General features: G+C 42.5%; 1 protein-coding gene across 2 annotated transcripts in view; it reads left to right on the top strand.

The window, feature by feature from the left end:
- Window positions 1-20,468, top strand: part of LOC137667576 (vascular endothelial growth factor receptor kdr-like) — a 135,021-nt gene that overhangs the window by 97,588 nt on the left and 16,965 nt on the right. The window contains exons 14-27 of one of the 2 annotated variants that reach the window (XM_068408410.1): window positions 165-311; window positions 2,343-2,468; window positions 2,587-2,693; window positions 3,916-4,051; window positions 5,368-5,472; window positions 7,855-7,971; window positions 9,822-9,910; window positions 11,173-11,338; window positions 11,838-11,935; window positions 12,620-12,742; window positions 12,850-12,961; window positions 17,655-17,754; window positions 18,344-18,449; window positions 20,181-20,305. In XM_068408410.1, the coding sequence (XP_068264511.1) occupies window positions 165-311; window positions 2,343-2,468; window positions 2,587-2,693; window positions 3,916-4,051; window positions 5,368-5,472; window positions 7,855-7,971; window positions 9,822-9,910; window positions 11,173-11,338; window positions 11,838-11,935; window positions 12,620-12,742; window positions 12,850-12,961; window positions 17,655-17,754; window positions 18,344-18,449; window positions 20,181-20,305 (1,657 nt within the window). The remainder of the gene's footprint in view (window positions 1-164; window positions 312-2,342; window positions 2,469-2,586; window positions 2,694-3,915; window positions 4,052-5,367; window positions 5,473-7,854; window positions 7,972-9,821; window positions 9,911-11,172; window positions 11,339-11,837; window positions 11,936-12,619; window positions 12,743-12,849; window positions 12,962-17,654; window positions 17,755-18,343; window positions 18,450-20,180; window positions 20,306-20,468) is intronic. The other variant, XM_068408411.1, reaches the window with a different exon arrangement.

Below are 20,468 nucleotides of genomic sequence, written 5' to 3'. Positions count from 1 at the left end.
CCTCCCATAATCTTTTGGGGGATTTTTGCTACCACTCAGCAACCAAATCTTTGCCACTTCCAGCTCACAGAGGCCACGCAGGCGGCCAAAGGAGAGAAGGCGGCCGAGCTGTGGGAGCTGCCTTCTGAAATCTTACTGGGTACTCTTTTCCTTTGTGACTGTAGCAAAGGCAGCACCGTATGTGATACAAAACCTCACGGATCTGGAGGTTAACATCAGCGGCAAGATCATTCTGGAGTGTAAAGTCAGTGGAACGCCAGAACCTCAGATTACGTGGAGGAAGAACGGCTACCCCATCTCAGCAGCATCGGGTGAGTGTACTCGCTTCCCGAGCGTGCTGTGGTATTGTACGTAACACGGGATAATGGACTTGCAGGTTTGCCACAAACGTAGGACCTACAACTCCACGGCTGTTGCCAGCATGGCTGAGCCAGGACGGTGTACACGACCCCAGCAAACACACACACAGAGCCAAATACATCAGACCACTGCAGTAGTCTCCAACTTGGACTTTGAGGTCAAAGCTGCCAACCGGTTGCAAACCAACGCCTGCTTATGCAGGTTGCCTTCTGCAGTGTTCGTGCCTGCAGAGTCAGCCAGATAGTCTGCATACATTAGCATAGCATTAGTAAATCAAGGAGTACAGCATGCTGCTGTTCAGTCTGCTTATGCGAGACAACAGAGACAGAGTGTACCTGCTTGTCAGGTGGGACTCAAAACACAAGCCTGAACTGTCAGATATCCCTGCGGCATGATCAGAATGTACTGCAGCAAGTTGTGGGCAGTCACCTAACAGTCAAGTCCAGGGCACACCACGGCATATTACACACCCTTTCTTTACCTCCCACAACAGTCACAGAATCACAGAATCACAGAATCAACCAGGTTGGAAGAGCCCTCTGGGATCATCGAGTCCAACCGTTGCCCTGACACCACCATGTCAACTAGACCAGGGCACTAAGTGCCATGTCCAGGCTTTTCTTAAACATCTCCAGAGATGGTGACTCCACCACCTCCCTGGGCAGCCCCTTCCAATGGCTAATGACCCTTTCTGAGAAGAAATGCTTCCTAATGTCCAACCTGACCCTCCCCTGGCGAAGCTTGAGGCTGTGTCCTCTTGTCCTATCTCTAGTTGCCTGGTAGAAGAGGCCGACTCCCACTTCACTACAACCTCCCTTCAGGTAGTTGTAGACTGCAATAAGGTCATGAGAATGTGCCCTCAGCTCAGCTGGTACAGAGCAGTACAGGTACAGTGCTACCATGGGCAGGGAGCATGAGCTCCCTTACCTGAGCCTGGAATTCCTCCTCAGCTCTCTGTCCTGAGATCTCCTATAAATCATGGAGAATCCCATGTCAGTAGCTGGTCCTGTGACTTTAATTTTGCATCTTGGACTAGGTAGGAAATCTAGGATCATCCATAATTCAGATCAGACTGTTCTGAGTGATACTCTTTATAGCTACTGAAATTTTATAAATAATTCTAGAGGGACAAGCGTGTAACTCATCCAAGCAATGGAAACATAAATAAAATATTTGGAAAAAACACCTCAGGGTAAATATTTCAGCACCCCGCATGGCAAGTTACGTGCAGTACTCTTGTTAACAACAGGATTCATAGGCAGAACACCCAGAAACTCAAGAAGTCCTTCCCTTTTGGATTCAAAGCCTGACCTGTTTCCCTGTTTCTGCCCCAAACATATCCTCAGTGAAACAGAGAAGAGCTCAGTTTTGTGCCACAAATCAGGAAAAATTAAATAAGGAAAATTAATCAGGAAAATTAAATGTAGAAAAGACTCACATAGGTCATATCTAGGCAACCTCCCTCTTCCCACTCCACCTCTATCCCTCAGCTGCCTGTGAATCCAGGATTGCTCCATGCGGTGATTTTTCCAGGGATGTGCATAACCTGATTTCCATGTTCCACATGTGAGAACTCCCATCACTTCCCACAGCCTCCCAGACATGGGCTTTCTCCAATGATTTCACCGAGTTCCCTTTTTTCCCAGTGTATCTTATTGCTCTCAGAAAACCTATCTTCCCATCACTTCAGTAACTTCCACAGAAGTTTTCTCAGGCTCTGTCTGCTCATAATAACTTAACAGCTGCATTTGCTGTTGGTTAAATGATCCCCAAGCAATTTACACAGGTATTGAGGAGAAAAAAAATGTCAGGGAAAGGTTGTTGCCAGACCACAATGAGGAGCATAGTATTAAAATGCCTCCTAACAACAGTGCGTACCAGGCCTGCATGGATGGGAGCTGACTTTCAGTTCTCTGTCTTCTAAAAGCACTTGTAGGCAGGTAGGTTATTGTGAAAATATTAACCGAAATCCCCTACAACAGGAATTTCCATGGAAAATAACACCCTGGTCATTGAGCGAGTGAAAAAGGACGATGAAGGGCTCTATGAATGCAAGGCAGCCAATGACATGGGCCAAGACAGCACATCAGCCTTCATTAAAATACAAGGTGAGTTCCAGGCTAAGGCTGAACGCATCTATCGTGTTGGACTGAGGAGAACTATTGTTCAGTCTTTGGCTTTGGACTTTGGCTACATTTAAAATGTGGTTGTACATTTAACTTACAGGTTCTGAGGAGAAATCCAACATTGAAGTTATCATTTTGGTCTGCACTGGCCTAGCCGCTACCCTCTTCTGGCTTCTTCTGACCCTGTTCATTCGGAAACTGAGGAAAGTAAGAGAACTTCCTATTGCAGAAAGGGTCTGGGATTGGGCCCAGTTTAGGGCCAAATGTTTGGGACAGATGGTAGAAAAATTGTGCAAAATGTTCCTATAAAATTCCAGCCCAAGATTTCTGCTGATAGTCCTTTGACTTTGCAAGAGGTCACTTGACTTGTGAGATTTCTACTCACTTCCATGGTACCATAAAATCAGGCTCCTCCCTCTTTATGGGTCAAACTTGTTTACAAGATTAGGAAACAAAAAAAAATCCTAAATCCCCTAAAATGAGGGCTTGATTTCAGCACTAGTCCAATAAGATTTCTCTGAAACATAGGTATTAAAGGGGGCCCTGCTTTAAGAAAGATCCTAGGATGTTTGCTCTAGAAATGAGCTCAAACCACACAGCTTATTTTATCTCCAAGTCTTGCTATTCTTTCATCTCCCTTTTGTGACTCAAAAAAGTAAAGTTGCAGTAAAGTTCCAAGGAATTTAGGTCTGGTTTTCCTAAAACAATCAGTAAACAGAAAGGCAACCACAGCTCTCTGCTCTGAAGCTCACCAAACTCCAGTTCCAGTGCTGATCCCTAATACTTGAGTAAAATTTCTCCTCCTATTGCAAATGTAGTGATTAAATTGATGTTTTCCTCCTTGACCTCAGTTTAACAGTCATGGACAACTGTAAATTTTGTGTTACATTTTACACCCACGTAAATCTGCTCACAGGACCCACCAGATCACAGTTGCTCACTGAGCAGCATTAGAAGTAGTAGTTTTCACCAGCTTTCCATTTTAAATTGCAATAAGCAATAGCTGTGAAGCAGATAACTTTGGAGAACGAAGCCTGCAAAACAAACCACTATGAAAATGCCAAAATGCTCTGTAGTGCACCAGGAAGTTCAGCTCGTGGAGTTCCCATCGAAAAGCACTGATTTTCTTCAACAGATACAGGTAGAAGACAGTGATAGATTTTGTGTCCTCAGGGTATTTACCAACATTAATCAGTGACTCTTCCCAACACCCATGAGTGGCAAGCATACATAAGCATTTATTTCCCAGATATAAAGAAAAAAATAGGCAGGAAGCTGAAGTGATGCATTCATGGTTCAGAATAAATTTCAGAGCTAACTCTGGAATTCAGGGAACTCCCCAGCCACCACTCTGTCTTGTAGACGACAGCTCTCCCATTAGAATTGCAGGGTAAATACTGTGAATAATTTCTCCATCCCCTGTTTTTAGCCCGATGCCACAGATATTAAAACTGGATACCTGTCAATTATAATGGATCCCGAGGAAATGCCTCTTGATGAGCAGTGTGACCGTCTTCCCTACGACAGCAGTAAATGGGAGTTCCCAAGAGACAGACTGCGGCTGGGTGAGTGGTTTGGGTATTATTACTGTAAAGAAGGACGATTTCTAACACTCCTCAATTTCAGTGGATCTGTTGTATAACCCAAGAAGCAGCCTATCATTTAGTGCCAGTGTGCTACCATCCTTGGCAGTGAGTCACAGAATTCAGGACCATCCTGAATGGGGGGTGAAACAAGGGATTTGGTAAGAAAAGCAAAGATGTTGTCTCTCTCAAAATAGCTACCACCTCTTTTTCTTTCTTGGAGAAGTGAAGCCAAACTCCTGCCAGGGAAGAAAGGTACCTCCAGGTACTGTCCCTGCCAAAAGTATGGTTTCACACCCATAGAGGAAAAGAGAAGTCAATCTGAAAGGTGACAGTCTTTCAGTGAATTTTATTTTGAAGAAATCCATCAATTCATCGAATAATCAATTCCTTATCAATCATCTGAACTTGGCTTTGAGTTGTAAAGAGCCATCATGAAAAAATGAACCAAATTTCATTCAACAGCTCAGCTCACTGGATGATGGGGCAAGAAAATGTAAAAAGCAGGTTGTGTTTGTATAGGAAACAGCAACATCTGTGTGCAGTGATGAGTGTAAGGAATAGATCTGTGTTTGTGTGTGCTTTTGGTGCTTTAGCTGGAAAATATGGAAGAAAGAGGAAGACAGACAAAAATAACAAAAAATGAGATGATGGTGGGACGTAGGGTCAAACTAGCAGAACCAAAAAGCCAGACCATAATGCCCAATGTACTCTGCTGCATTGTGGGTCAGAGCCCTCAGAGCACACGAGGTAATACAGGCATGAAAATTCAAATGAAAGGGAAAATGAAGAAAGATTATCATCTTAAATTCCATTTAGTATAGCTTTTACGTCAAATAAATGTCAATAACTGAAGGGTTAAAGGGTTCTGACTGCCTGAGTGCCTCAGCTGGCTATCTCCATGACTGTGATTCATGAGAGATCAGAGTTCAACAAGTCTATGTTTAACACAAACACTGACTTTCCTGGGCTTCGGGACAACCATATGTAATGTTTTTACCCTTAAGCCATATATATGTATTCAGCCTTGCCTTCAGCTGAATGCAGATTTATTTATTCTCCTCTGTTCTATCACATACTGTATTGCATTAAAGTCATATGGATATAAATCATACCGTTTATATCCATATACTGCAAATATGTGATACAGGCTTCTATTGACTATCAGTCTACGTCTACGTCGTGCCTGGGCACTGAAGTCCTGTATTCCTCGCACAGCTGAGATGCATGTTTCCCTCTGATCTGATACAGACTGTCGTAAGTCCCCTTTGGCTCATTCTTGACTCTTGCTTCTCTAGGTAAAACACTGGGTCATGGTGCTTTTGGGAAGGTGGTGGAGGCGTCTGCTTTTGGCATTGATAAATCTTCAACCTGCAAAACAGTTGCCGTAAAAATGCTTAAAGGTACATATCCCTCTGAGATCCTCACCAGACTCCTCAGGGAACCTGTGGGCAATGAGGTTTCCAGTTCTCAGCTCCAAACCAGTCCCAAATTCATTGTGTTCAGAAGGGAGTGGGTTTGTCATATGGGAGCAATTAGTCATTCTACAGTGGATGTTAACGTGTAGGAAATGACAAGCGGGCTCCATGCTGTGCTGCTGATTAAGGCTGTATTCCTACAGGAGGAAAACAGCAGCTTCCAGGTCTGTGGGGTTAGGAGGGAAACAGATTACAGAATGTAATTACATTAGATAGTCTGAAATTGGATCTAAGCCTTCGATCAGATGTAGAACAGTTCAAGGGGTTGAAAAAAAAGCCATGCCAAGGGAGTGAATTAGAGACAACTTGCTTGCAATTACTGAAATTAAGGAAAGCTTTTGCCATTCGGTGGAGGGGAAGGGGGAAACTTGGAGACTGTTCTTTCATGTTACATTTACATACAAAGCCTCTGCCAACAGCTTATGAATAAATGCATCAGCCAGCACATTGCCTGCTTGGGTTGGAGTTTTTTAACTGTTCACTTAGGGCTTTTTCAACGGTACCATCGATGCTCACTGGATGCCTTTTCATAGCCCACGTTGCTGCTGCATGACAGTATTAACCCCTGCAATGCCATGATTCAGGCACTTCTGTCACGGTACTTGGCTTCTGTTGCTAGCTGCCTCTCCTGATGCTCTGCTACCTCCCATCTCTCTGAAATGTCAAAAACATCAGTTCATCACCTGTCTGGACCTCCTCCAAATCTGGCCTCCCTTCTCTGCATTAATCAGTAGATCTTCAGGTCATCTCCTCTCCTGCTGTTGTTTCTTCTGTTCCATGCCCATCTCCAGATCCCCAAAATATCCTAGGAGCCCCTGATCCAGGCACAGTCCCTTCTCCATCCAAAACTTGCTGCCCTGGATAGCTCTGGGTTTTCATTCACTTCCATGCTGTGCTTCCCAACTGATTCTCATGTCAACTCTACCCTGCCTGCACACATTCAGCAAACTGTTTGACAGTTCCTCCATCATTTTACACCTTCCTCCCCCACTGGAGGCAGCAGCCTCCTGCTCTAACCTGTCCCTCCCCAACTAATATGACCATAATTCATCACTTTCCTGAATAAAGCAGATTCTCTAGTGTGAGTCAATCCATTCAGGGAAAATAAAGGCTCTGGAGATGTCTGCATTTCTGTAATTCTATCATTATCTGTCATTTCCATGAAGTAGGCTGGTATCAGTTCTGGGTTGAAGGCTAAAACTTAACGTGCAAGATTATCTGAAACACTTCTGAGGCTGTTCCGGTTAGATTTTGCCAGGCATGTGTTCCAGTTCATGCCAGGGTAAATCAGGAGTAATACCACCCACGTACGCACCCATCTACAAACACTGTTGACTGAAGAAATCTTGGGCTTGGAATAGCTCCTTCTTTATGACACAGTTTGGTGAAAGATGTGTTTATGGGGGATTCTATAAACTGATAAAGAGGTTACATTTGTCACACCAAAGGATCTGTTATGTAACTGTTTCTTCATATTTAAATCTTACATGATGCAAATGCAAAAGCAGAGGAAACAGGACACAGCCCCTTTTGTTAAAATACGACATGGAAGTTTTGTAAGAAGGCAGAGGAATCAAGCCAGGATGTGAACAACATTCCGGTCTGAGAGTGCCTTCCTTAGCTTTGGCAGCCAAAGAGAACAAAACTCTAGTACAACTGGCTAGCCAGTGCTTCATCAAGCGTCAAGTTCATGGTTCACACACAAATATGCCCCCCTCTGCTTTGCTGGAAAAGTATATTTCTTGGGTCGATGAGATCTCACAGGGCTGAGATTTAGTACTGCTGTACATTCTCCAGTGCATTTTGGGACCCAACTTACAGATGTGTTGGATTCCTCCACCACCTGCAGTGGAGAGTTGCTCAGTACTGTGGAAAAATATATTCTGAGGTATTGTAAAGAAGTACTACTAAACTGCACATCACCATTATAGATGGAGGAACACGTTCTTCTGCGTGCTGTTGTTGCTTGGAGTAGTTGGTTGTTCCTTTGCTAAGCTTGCAAAATTCAGTCCTTGCAAAGGTTCTCTGGTATCTGATTTGGGGGGGAGGGTTCTCCTACGGGACAGTAACCCTCCATAACCCATGCTAGAGAAAGGAAGAGTCACCCAAAAGATAAAGCGTTATTCCACTTCATAAAGGTCAACAGACAATGAAACGGATGAATTATTATCTGTTTCAGAGTCTGAAAAGTAAAGATACTGCAAGCAACCTGGGTGGGTTTTGTTTCCAAGTATAAACAGGATCTTGCTGTGTCCTGTTAAAAATATCCTGTTGTGTAAAGATGATTTTTTTCCTGTTTATCTTAAGCAGAATGTGCAACTACTAACGAATGCAAGGCTTTAATGTCTGAACTGAAGATCCTCATCCATATAGGACATCATCTGAACGTAGTCAACTTGCTGGGAGCCTGCACCAAGGCTGGAGGTAAGAAGTCCTCAGCAAATAAGGAGCAAAGAAGAAACACTTCTCAGATACAGTGGTGTTTGGATGTATCTGCGGTGCAGTCCAAGTCTCATGCACATACAGTTAATGCAAGCGCAAACATTCCTACCTCTCTGCTCACAGGAGAGCTTCTGCTACTGCAGAATATGGCCACATCTCATCAATGGTTTCCGAACGTCTTCTCCCAGCCAGTGGTGTCACTTCTCGATTTTCTTTTTCTCTGTTATTTGTAAGCTTATTTACAAAAGGGATTATGGACCGAAGGGAGGCAGGATCCTTAACTGCAATTAGGTGCCCAGTTCCTCCACATAGGCACTAATGATCATTTCAAAGGTTCTTCTCCCTCTTCTTCCCTGTCTTATCAGGAGGATGCACCAGACTGAGCACTTAGCTGCTTGAGGCCTCCTCCTTTCCCAAGCACTTCACTCTCACAGGCAAATGCAGGCATTTTTTGTGTAGTATACAGGAAGCCTGAGGCAGTCCAAAGCTGAATGGAGCAACAGCATGGACTTCTAAGGGGCTGAGCTGACACAACTGGCTGTACATCATACAAAGAGTCTGTTGCATAGTGCAGACTTAAACAAAGGACTCTATAAATCTTAGACCTTTGCCACTAAAACATCCCTTCCCATACTGCCATACAAAGCATCCTTGTCTGTTACCACACTGTGCTTTAACTTCAGGGTAACAACTCAAAGATGCCTCTTTACTGCTTACAATGAACCTTCAAAACAATCCCCAAAGGACAGATTTAGGAGGAGGGCTGAGGACAAAAAAAAACAGAGTAGAATAAATGAAGAGGGAAGAGTGAGAGAGATGGTGCACACATCTGTTGTCACCTGAGACTCCGACACTATCATGTTCCCAAAGAACATGTAGTTGTCCAGTCATGGAGGAAAAAAGAAAACTTCAGTGAGGCAGGTTTGGTAGGATGCTGTCCTGGGAGTCCCTCAGTTTCCCATTCTCCAGCCTGCTCCATCCTGATTGTCCTCCTGGGTGAAAAGGTAACCCTCCCTCTTCCCTGCTAGCTGCTGGTGACTCTGGGGATCAGTGGATGGAGCAGAGCGGAGTCTGCACTACGGACCTTCTAGACAGAAAAAGGCTTCTGGACGTGAAAGTCTGGTTGCTTACGATTGATAATCATACATTCTAGTCCCATGATTTCACCTTATCTTACATTTGAGGATTATAAAAGCAGTGATCATGCTAAAGGTAGGGAATGTAGTTTTTCCTTCTCCTAATAGCTCACACTGAAACATAAAAGCATTTTCAAGCAGATCTTAAAATACGCATAATTGTATAAAAGCAGCAATTGCACTGAACTCTACAGCAGTTTGCACAGAAATAAGAAAGGAATAAATTGATAGGACTTTCCAGGCCTTCAAAAACTTAAGACGAAATATTTTTGCAACTTTTGATTTAGATCTGTCTATGACTCTGCATACTGTTGTTGCCTCTAGTGCCATCAGCTCCACCCAAAACCAACAGCTGTGAAGGCAGCAGAGAAAAATAAAGACTGTTCCATGCTATGGATCTATGTACAGAGCAAAAGAACATTGTATATTCTTATTTATCATCCTGAATGTTCCTTTGTTTATAAATAAGGAATAAATACTGTTACCATCTAATGGGGAAAGCTAAGAATCAGTCCTGTACTCCCTTCTCTGCATATCCACTGCTGACTGTGTGCTTCTGGAGTGTCACTTCTCTGTTTCCTAATTTCCTCATCTGTATAACAGGAATGACAGTATTTACTTATTTTGAAGAGGATTTGTGAGGATAAGTTAGTATTAAGTGCTTCAAAACTCACTTGACTTTCACTGTCTTTTTAGGTCCTTTAATGGTCATAGTAGAATATTGCAAATATGGAAATCTGTCCAACTATCTAAGAGGAAAACGAGGAGACTTCATTGCATACAAGGTAAAAAAATGACAGGCTTCTCATAGTCACAAGGCAGAGAATTAACGACCGCTGACCACAAGTAGGATTTTTTTCTGTATTGGTACTGAAACAGTTTGGTATTTATATAGGCACTTCATTTTCTCACCACATTTCGGTAGTATAAGCAAGAAAACGAACCATTTTTCCCTGTAGGATCTTGCTCCCATCCTCCTCTTTTCTAGCACCTACTAAAGAATTAGTTGCAAATACCCAAGCACAATACTGCATTTGAGAGAGAGAGGGAATTACTTGTGAGATACTACCCAGCACAAGGAGGGCAACAGAGTTGTAGTGAAAAACTGGTATTAACTGAACTAGGAGAAGGTGAACCGTCCCAAAAGACAAGCCCAGTTTGGGGATTTTTGTTTCTAGGCCCCCCTCCCTGCAGCCACCGAAAGCGGCTCACCCTCGCATCACCTGCTCACTCCCATCTTCTGTGTTCTCCCTTGCCCTGTGCCACCCGAAAAGTCTGTGCTCTCTGCAGCGACCTGGATCACAAACATGCTCTGCATTAAAACTAACCAAATGGGTTTGGTTTCCCAACGGTTGTCTGCATCCACACAAACATTTGTGCTAGTACAAACTGGGCTAGGATATGGGGGGAGACACAGCAGGGCAGAAATCAGCAACGGGGAGAGGATGGGGCTACCTCCTCATTGTGAAAATACAGCAGCGAACGGGCTGTCTGGTCTGAGCCCTGCCAGAAACAGGAGCCTCCCCAAGATTATTTTCCCAGATGACTCTATTATTATTATTCCTATTGTGTACAGGCACAAAAGTACATAAGGTACTTTGTGTAAGAGAAGATTTTCCTGGTACAGTCACTCAAAATTTCTTTTCTAACCATTGTTTTCAGAAATTTCAGGAACCCAGGAGAGGGTGAGACAGATGCATTTCAGTGCACATCATGCACATACCTTCAACTGTGATTTTTAGCATGGTTTCCTAAGAAACCAAGAGGTACAGGATGACAGTATCTCTCTGCTCATCTACCAGTCTCACCTGGCCAGCATCCAGCTAACTTTTATGGTGGCGTAGTGCTATCAGTAAACTGAGAGGTTCTGTATCAATAATTAGGAAACCAGGCTTCATTAGTTCTGCTGTTCAGGGAACATCATGGTCAAGCATGTTTTGAGCTCATCTCCAGAGGACACTTTCTCCATATGCCTTTCTTTGACATATTTTGAATGCCCAGGCATTGCATCATCCAGAGCTAAAAATCAGTTTTTTACCATTTCTAGTCCCAGGAAAATTCTGACCAAGCAGAGAAAAGTCTGGATGAGTCCAACAGTGATTTGACCGAACTGATCAAGAGGCGCCTTGAGAGTGTAGCCAGCACAGGAAGCTCTGCCAGCTCAGGATTTATTGAAGATAAGAGCTACAGTGATTCAGAAGATGATGAAGAAGGTAAAAGAAACCTACCTAATCCCAGATCTTTTATTGTAAAGATTTCTGTTACTTGGCTAGTGCCACCCACACTGACACACGCTTCACAAGCCCTTTACAAGCAGGTTGACTTGTTCCTGAAATTGCAAATTCTTTCTCCTGCCTGTGCCTCACACCAACTTTCTCCCAAAAGGAAATTTGCAGTAATGTGTGCATGTAAAAGCTGCTCCTGTTGTGCAAGAGAGGTAATAGCAATATTTTACCAGAAGATTTGTGGGGCCAGTCTGTCCCCAGTTTTGCCACTCGCTCACTATAGTTTCCCTCACTTTTATCCCCAGATGTTGTTTTCCCTATAGCTAAATGACATGATTAATGTTGGATGGAGCTTTTTTAATCTCTGATCTTCTGCCTCCAGGGCAGTGGTTCCTAAACCAGAGTTGAAATCCTAGCAGAGAACTCATGTAACAAACCATTTGTAGCTGTTGCTCCAGTGTTTTGCTGTGTCTGTGATCTCTCCTAGATGCTGAGGATCTGTACAAGCGGCCCCTGACTTTGGAGGATCTGATTTGCTATAGCTTCCAAGTGGCAAAAGGCATGGAGTTTCTCGCCTCCCGAAAAGTGAGCTCACTAAAATGTCAGGGCTGAACGTCTTTCACAGAATCATGAGTATCTGATATGATGAAATCCAAATATACTTTTCAGCCTGAGCAATCTGCTTTTTGCTCTTATATTAAAGTGTTGGAGATGACATTAACTCTGGTGGCTAAGCAATAAGTAGCACTGAAGGGGTTGTGAAGGAATATCCATCACTTTCTTGGCTACAAGGATTGGCATCTGTAACATGAGAGTTCAGATAGGAGTGAATACAGATTGTGAGACTGTTCGAGGAACTGTCTCATAAATAAATGCAGAAAGGGCTTTTCGTAGAGAAAGATCCTCCTGGTATGCTCAACAAAAGTACTACTGAAAAATGAAGAGGGAGTATCCAGATATTTATTTAGCCACAGAACAATTAAGTGGAAAATGGCACTCCCCTCATCTCATCATGACTGTGAAGGTTATTTCACGTAGAAAAATCAGAAAACTCACTGTAATACTTGGCTTGTTCCCTGAGTTATTTTCTTTTTTGCATACGACAGTGTATTTGCAGCACACTCCCACACACATTTGCCTTCTCTAACCTGCTCGCAACAGAAGTTATTTCTCTTCCCATTTCCAAAGAAGGTCTCATGCTTTCAACCCTAGCTGCGGCTCGTTGTCCAGGCAGACCCTCTGATCTTGCTTGTCCTCATTCCTTCGCAGTGCATTCATCGGGATCTGGCAGCAAGGAACATCCTTCTTTCAGAGAACAACGTGGTGAAGATCTGTGACTTTGGACTAGCCAGGGACATTTATAAAGACCCTGACTACGTACGGAAAGGAGATGTAAGTGGAAGAAACCCGAAATGCTAATCTCAAGTTTTGATTCCCCTGGGCTTGGGCAGACTAGTAACAACAGTTCTGGCAACGTGTTGTGTCATTTGCATTCTTAGGCAAGACTTCCACTCAAATGGATGGCTCCAGAAGCTATTTTCGATAAAATTTACACCACACAGAGTGACGTATGGTCTTTTGGAGTGCTGCTATGGGAAATATTTTCTCTAGGTAAGAATGGTTTAAAACTTTTTCCCCCCTAATTTATGGCTCTATTGCTACGAAAAGCTTTAAACAAAAGGTGATTACGTGGTGCCGTGTTTCTATTTCAGTTAATACAATTGCACAGTGCAGATCAGGTGTAAAATAAAGTCACTGGACTGACGTCAATGAGAACTCCAATTGGCAAAGTACATGAAACCAGTTAATATTGGGGGGAGGGGGGAAGACACACCAAAACAAAATCCCAAACCCTGGACCTAAGATTTGTAATAACTTGAAAGCAACAGAGCACAGAGATAATGCAAGCCTCTGCGACTCGGCAGTGAAATATTTATTTGAGAGCAATGAAGAAGCTTCCCTGTCAAACCATATTTTCCCCTAAGCAGTCTGCTTCAGGAAACCACACAGCTCAAAGGTTGCAGAGGATTACACTGCTGTTGACATAGCGGTCTGATGTTGTCCGTGGCAGCCCATGGAACACAAGGGAATTTGCCCACATGACATTTTATCCCAGCTTGATTATCTTCCCCACGAAATCTAAGTAAGATTTTCTAAGTAAGAAAAATGTATTGGCAGCAGCTGCCATCGGGTTGATACGAGAACCAGCGCTAGACTCTGCGTAAGTCATTTTGGCAGCACACAGGTAGAATCCACACTCTTCTGGCCACATCATCTGCAAGCCACAACATTTTTGAAAGAATAGTAATGGTGTTCTAATGTACTATAGATTTCATTCACGGTGCTGTTAGAAATCTCGGCCTCGCTGAGCTCTGGTTACTGTCCAGCAGATAAAGCCCTGAAATTTAGACAGTCTTACAGACAGTTGGACTTTGCCACTCTCAGATTCTCCTCGCAGAGTGGCAAGTTTTGTTTTCCTGAGGGAATTTAGGAATGTCAGCTCTGGCTTTTTAATCAGCGTTCGCAGACAAAAGAAAACAAGAAGCATTATCAACTTAAGCTGCTGAATTTTAAAGCAAACTCTGAAATCTCCTACTATCTTTGGTTCATGAATCAGTTGAAATTAATTATCAGGCTCAAGATGCCAAGTCCAGATCTGTATGCAAAGTCTGGAGCTGTTTCTATCCTGATCTTTATTTAGGGCTAGCTGCAAAGATCACAACCTGATTTCAGTGCAAGCCTTTGATTTGGACTTTTCTCTGGTTTGTATCGGCATGCAGAACAGAAAGTTCACACTCAAGTGGTTAAAACAAGTGGCAGTTACTGCTTTCTCTGGAGTTCAGTCCTATTTATTTGTTGTTTTGTTACTTCGGTGTAACACTCCCATGGCTCTGTAACAGCATCACCTGCTGCGTGTGATTTGAAACAGCACGGAAAGACGAAGCTCCAGAAGCACCGGCAATGCCCCAGTCCTAATAGATTATTCAAGAAGATGTATTAGCATTAGCATGCAGAGACACGCTCAGAGGGGACAGTCTCTCCATTGGGCATCTCCAAGGAACCAAATGAACTGAATACTGATGAACGCCAAGGACCACTGCAGAAAGCAAACTCTTTATACCATTCCCAAAGGGCCTGATAGAGTTTAACAGATGTGAACTTCAGGCCATTTGGCCTTTAATATTAAGGACTAACAAAAATTAAAATATAGTCACTGAAATTCACCTCTATTTTTAACTACTTTTAAAACTAATTTATCTGGTTTCTTTTAATTTTAGATAGCCTCTTTTCTTAATGAAGGTGCTTACTTGGAACAATAGACTGTCCTCTTCTGAATTCAGAGGAATCTACTAAATTACTGCAAGGGCTGCCATCCGTAGAGCCTCTGCCCTCGTTATGACGTAGATCACAAACTACTTTCTTCAATCCGTGGCACAGATTCAAAAGCAGTCATTTTCTCTAAGAGGGTTTTTCATACAGATCATCCAGGCATGTCTGTGGTTTGGCACTACTCGCATCTGCAGCTCACACGATAAATATTTAATTAAGGATTTGTGTCACTGATTGAACTCTCTTATATAAAAGTTTCACAGATCATTGAGAGCCGGGGGATGGAAGTTATTTGTCGTTGCTACAGGGTATGTTTTGGCTCCCATTTAAAACTGCGGCTTTTTACTAGGTCCCACAGACTTAGCACCCTCTAAAAAGGGAAAAAATACTGATTAGCAAAATGCACAGTTTAGTTTGGACATGGGTCCTTGCAGGGTCAGAAGCTGAATGAAGCACGATAGGCTTCCTCCAGAAAGGTTGGCAGCCTGGATCCGTTTTGGTGATGCACAGGGAAATCAGGACATGAGAGACTGTTAATTTTCATTTGGGGCTGAGTTTGCATTGAGCTTTGCATTATTTAAATGGGGCAGCACACCTCACGTCAGGTAATGTCTGCAATGTTTAATACCTCTTGAAATCACTTACATGGTGCTTTACAGAATGTCGGTGTCTCCTGGAATTTAAACGTGCATTCTTCAAAAAGCAATCAAAGGTGATTACGTAAACAAGTAGTGCCTGGGAGTATAACAGCAGCATCTTATTATCCTACTAAAATAAAACCAAGATCAAAAGAGTGCTACCACATCCAATGCATGCCACATCTTTGAGCATTTTGGAAGAGATTTCCCTCAAGGAAAACGTCATGTGTAGACCTCACACTGTATGTTTCAGCCTCCATTTCTCCCAAGCTGTCTCAGCATCCCAAATCCACGTTACTAGGCTCATCACATAGTCCAGATGAAGCACATTGGTGAGTGGAGGTGGGAAAGGGTTCCTTGCTTTTGAGATCTGACCTGACTCCAGCTGGTAGGAGGCCAAATATAAACTACCAAAAGATCTTGCAATCAAAAATTCTTCTTCTTTGCCTTTCCTGTACTTGCTGTCACCAACATATTGCAGTTGATATGATCAATGATGTAATCAAAGAAAGATGGGTGATGCCGTGTGAGCTGACCATTACATTAGCAGGTAATTATGATCATAATGACAGGCCAAGACAAAACTAGGAAGCAAAATCAAGACATTGAGCGGAAATTATGCTCCTATTTCCAATCTACATAACTCCAGGAAACGCTCTTAATATTGTGATCTGATACTTGCACATCAAGGGAATTCAGATGTGCTGTGGCTAAGCATCCCTGAGCTTTGAATGTCATCAGAGCCTCTCTGCTCTGTTGAGATGGCCTCTTAGGAAGTTGCCAGGATTGTTGCTCCCAGTGCAAAACTATGGTTTTGCAGATTGAGCAATCAGATTCACAGAGTAGAATAATCTGGGAAGAGCCACATTTTGGCACCCTCTTCACTGCTTTCATCCAAAAGATTTCTGCTGTGCTTCTTGTGCCCCCAAGCGCACAGCACATGATGGTGTTTCCAAATGGGGGAAAAAAAATGCAGGAAATAGGCAGGAATGTTATAGACAGTAAATCATCTGCAGATTCCTCGAGGGCTGGATACAGACCCAGATTCCATTCAGTTCCCTATGTTAAGACTTGATTAAATTTTCTTCCAAATTCACCATCCAGCCTCTAGGAAGCCAAACTGTGAAAGACAAGGGTTGCACTGCATGTGAAGCCTTTGCTGAGAAGGAAGGGAGGAAAGCTTACCGATCTTTCAGGTCTATCCACAACAGGTTCAGCAACCTTTCAAAGTTCAGTGTAGTTATATCCTGAATTTTACCAGTGAGATCTGGATTACTCCGATGCCAGAGCACTTTCTCAAATTATACATTTGTTCCCCTTATCTATGGTGCATCATAAAGTGCAGATGTCATACAACAAAGATCACAACCTCTGAAAAGCCCCCACTGGCTCGGTAGTTAAAGAGAAGAGCACATCCGATGCATACATAGCTTTATACTAGTCATTCCTCTGGAGATAACCATTTACACAGGAAATTAAATAAGTCTCACTCCTTCACTTTGATGGCGACTAGGCCAACTTTTTGTGCAAGTTAATATAATCCTACTAGTCCCTTTACAGAAGCCTACCTCTCAAAAGCAATTACAGGTGCCATGAACTGTCCTCCCAGGTTTCACACTAACAATTGAGTGGCCCTGAAAATAAGCAGCATTGAACTCACACTCAGGAAAGAAAACAAGGCTAAAAATTTGGAAGGTCAATTTTCAAGGAAATTTTACCTGTAGGACTGCATGATACATATACAATACTAAACTGGTGAATCAGGAGAGAAGGACTATGACTCTACAATGGAGGTTAAACTGCAAGGTTCTCACAGCCTTCTGCAGGAGCCAGATGCCTACAGCTTTCTCTGTACTTACTCACAAAGGCCAGTGAGGCCAGAGATTCTAAGGCAACGAATGATGAGCAGGACTTACTTACTTCATGTGTATTGACTTAGTGCAGGTTATTGGCAGACAGACAGTTTGGAAAACAGTATGCAACCAATGAGCTGGAACTTCTCTACCACTGACCAAGAGGTCATTTAAAGTCTCAAACTAATAACATTTATTTCTCCCCATATTTTACCTTGGAGTGATCTTGGCTATATCACGAATGCAGAGAAGACAGCATGATTGAAATCTCTAAAGAGACAGAGTGAGTCTGTAACAGGTTTCCAAACAAAACATGTCGACAGTAAGTGATTGCAACCCCTTCTTTGCTCTAGCTTCTTTTACTGGCAGACTCTAGGTCTAGTCTCAAATGCTCATCAGGTATCACCGATATGTGTTTAATTCACTGGACTGGGAAATAGGGATTGTGCCATTCTGGAGCCTCCTCCTTATTTCTCCCATCAGGTGCCTCACCATACCCTGGAGTGCAGATAGATGAGGACTTTTGCCGACGGCTCAAAGAAGGAACCCGGATGAGATCTCCAGAGTACTCTACTCCAGAAGTGTAAGAGCTCCTGGTTTTGTACTGAGAGCTGATACATGTCGTTTAAGTATTACAAAAGAAATTGTATTTAAGTGTGGAGGGGGAAGGAGACCTCATCAGACGACAGCTATGTATTTTGTATTTTGTTTTCAGTAAATGTGGTAGTTGTGCATATCTTGGGTCTCCTGATACCACAGATGAGTGCTAAAGACAGACCAAGTCAGATTAACCTTTGCCAACAAGTTTAGGAGATCTCCCCATGTCAGTTGTAGTTCATGAATCTCGGGTCAGGAGACTGCTGTGTCTGCCTTGATTTCCAATTCTGTGACAGGCATCCGTAACTATGACTTATTTCAGGAATATCAGTGGTGCCCATCAGTCAAATTTTAAGTTCAGTGAAAATAAAAAGCCTACAGGCTCAGCTGAGGCAGGAATATAGAAGGGAAAAGCATCCCATGTGGAAACTAGAACAGAATATCAGCGCCTGGATTTTTGAACCTGTCTTAATCCAAATCTATCCAAACAATGACCAAAACAAGCAGCAGCAGAAAGAAAGAGTTTGGAGGCAAAGCTATCCTTTTCCTTTCTTAATACCTGTGTTTTTATCTAGCTACCAGACAATGCTGGACTGTTGGCACGGAGTACCAACAGAGAGGCCTACTTTCACTGAGCTTGTGGAGCGCTTAGGGGATCTTCTTCAAGCCAATGTACAGCAGGTACAGCAATACAAACATTTCTCCAACAAATGTGTACATATAGATGTTTATGTATGTGGATACGTGTATACATGCGCCCAGGTGAAGACTAGGCTGAGCAGTAGTATTAGATTTGACTTCATAACAGAGGTCACAAGGAAAATGGCCACTGGGATGAGTAAAGAAAATGTTAACTATTCAAAGGGGATTATATTTCAAAACTAGATGTTTATCCATCCATAATAAGCAGAAATTTACATTAATTAAAAAAAGGCTCAGTTGCCCCTTAGAGGAACAATAGTGCTTTATCTCACAAACAATTTTAATTAGATTCCAACATAGTAAACTGCCAGTAGTTGGTCTGAACTTTCTCTCTCATTTTCTGAGCTTATGTTTATCAGTGCTCTTAGGAGCTTTAAAATGATGCAGTTTAAAGCTCAGAAAGTCAATTACATCATTATTAATTTCATAATAGTTAAATCAGTTGTTTTCTTCTTCGGTAAAAACAACCAGACCAGTTATGTAACTGTCAATTTAATTTAAGAAGAAATCAAACACGCTCCTCCCTGTCTGTAAACAAATTTAGTGAAGCTAAGTTGAAGAGGGCAGTTTGCAATATGAAGAGCCTGTGAGTTTTATCCTATAACCAAAGTAAATTAAGGAGACATAAAAATCATGATAAGGGAATAGGGCACTTAACTGCTTCTCAAAATTAAAAAAAAAAAAAAAATCAAGCAAAGGGAAATTTGGACAAATAGTTTTAGGAGTTAAAGGAAGAGTCATTTCTGGAGATTACTGCAGGGGTGTAATGACAATGCAGAGCTTATTAAAATGTGTACTGAATTCTATTAAACTCTCAGCATCAATTTCTTGTAAGGACAAGAAACAAAATCCCTTAAGGCTACTATTTTAAGGACTGGCTCTCGCTAAGCTGCAACTCCTGAAGTTGAACATAAGTCTATACATAGGCAACGTTCTTCTACCAATTCCAAAATCTCTTGAAGTTGTATTGGCCATAGGGGTTTTGTGACTTCTTGCCACTCCCTCCCTTCTCCCAAACACATAAAAAAATGTTTCACAGTTTAAACTTGGAACTTAAACGGTCGCTTGGAATTCCCAAAGAAGCCAACGCAATGCCAATGTAGAGGGCTGCTTTCCTGAAGTGCAGATCAGTGAAATTCTGTTCACTTCCACTGAGGCAGAACAGCCACACATCTGGAATGTAGTAATGATCACAAAGAAATTGCTGCAAACTCATCAACGATGCTGCTGTCAAAGTCAGCAAAGCCAGCTACTTTTAAACTGGTTGCATATATATTGACACCCTCAACACAACCGTCACACCGCTGTGCCATATGTGAGGGACGTTTAGAAGTCTTGTAGCTGCTATAAAGACCAGTGAAGCAATAGCTCAGGCTGAGATGCCTGGAAGAGAACACACGCTAACTGCAGATGAGTACTGGAATGTTAGAGACTATTTTCAGCCGTGCTATGTTATAGGTTTCTCAAAGTGAACCACTTTCCTCATACAAAGCCTCCTAACACAGTAATGTTGGATAAAGCTATACATGCTAACTTCCACATGTTGTGAAGAACATCACAATCACTTTGAAGAAACATCATAAAGTTAAAATAAAATCTAGTCCTTTCTCAGTGTAAAACTCCGTAGAATACAATAACCTTTTACATCTGAGATGCAGTACAAACGGATCTTTACCAGCTTTGTGTTCTTTTATGTTATTAATTATATAGGATGGTAAAGACTATATTCCACTGAACATCACCTTGTGTCCTGATGGAGAATCTAACTCCAAAACTTGCCCTGTGGAAGAAAACTTGAACAACTGTGTTAATCGCTGGAGTGCAGTGGAAACTGGGTAAGAAAAATACACACTGGGCAAGAGGGAAAGAAAAAGTTGATATAGCTGGGCCCTGTTTGTTGTCCTCTCTCAATATGGCTGTTTTAAAGGAGTTGGACAGACAAATTTGTTAGGGCATTGCTTATTAGTTACAAGAGATGAAAAAAGACGACTGGTCCAG

The sequence above is a fragment of the Nyctibius grandis genome, chromosome 10 (genome assembly GCF_013368605.1).
Source record: "Nyctibius grandis isolate bNycGra1 chromosome 10, bNycGra1.pri, whole genome shotgun sequence".
NCBI classification, from domain to species: domain Eukaryota; kingdom Metazoa; phylum Chordata; class Aves; order Nyctibiiformes; family Nyctibiidae; genus Nyctibius; species Nyctibius grandis.
The sequence above is the reverse complement of the archived record's forward strand: the minus strand, read 5'-3'. Positions and strand labels throughout refer to the sequence as shown.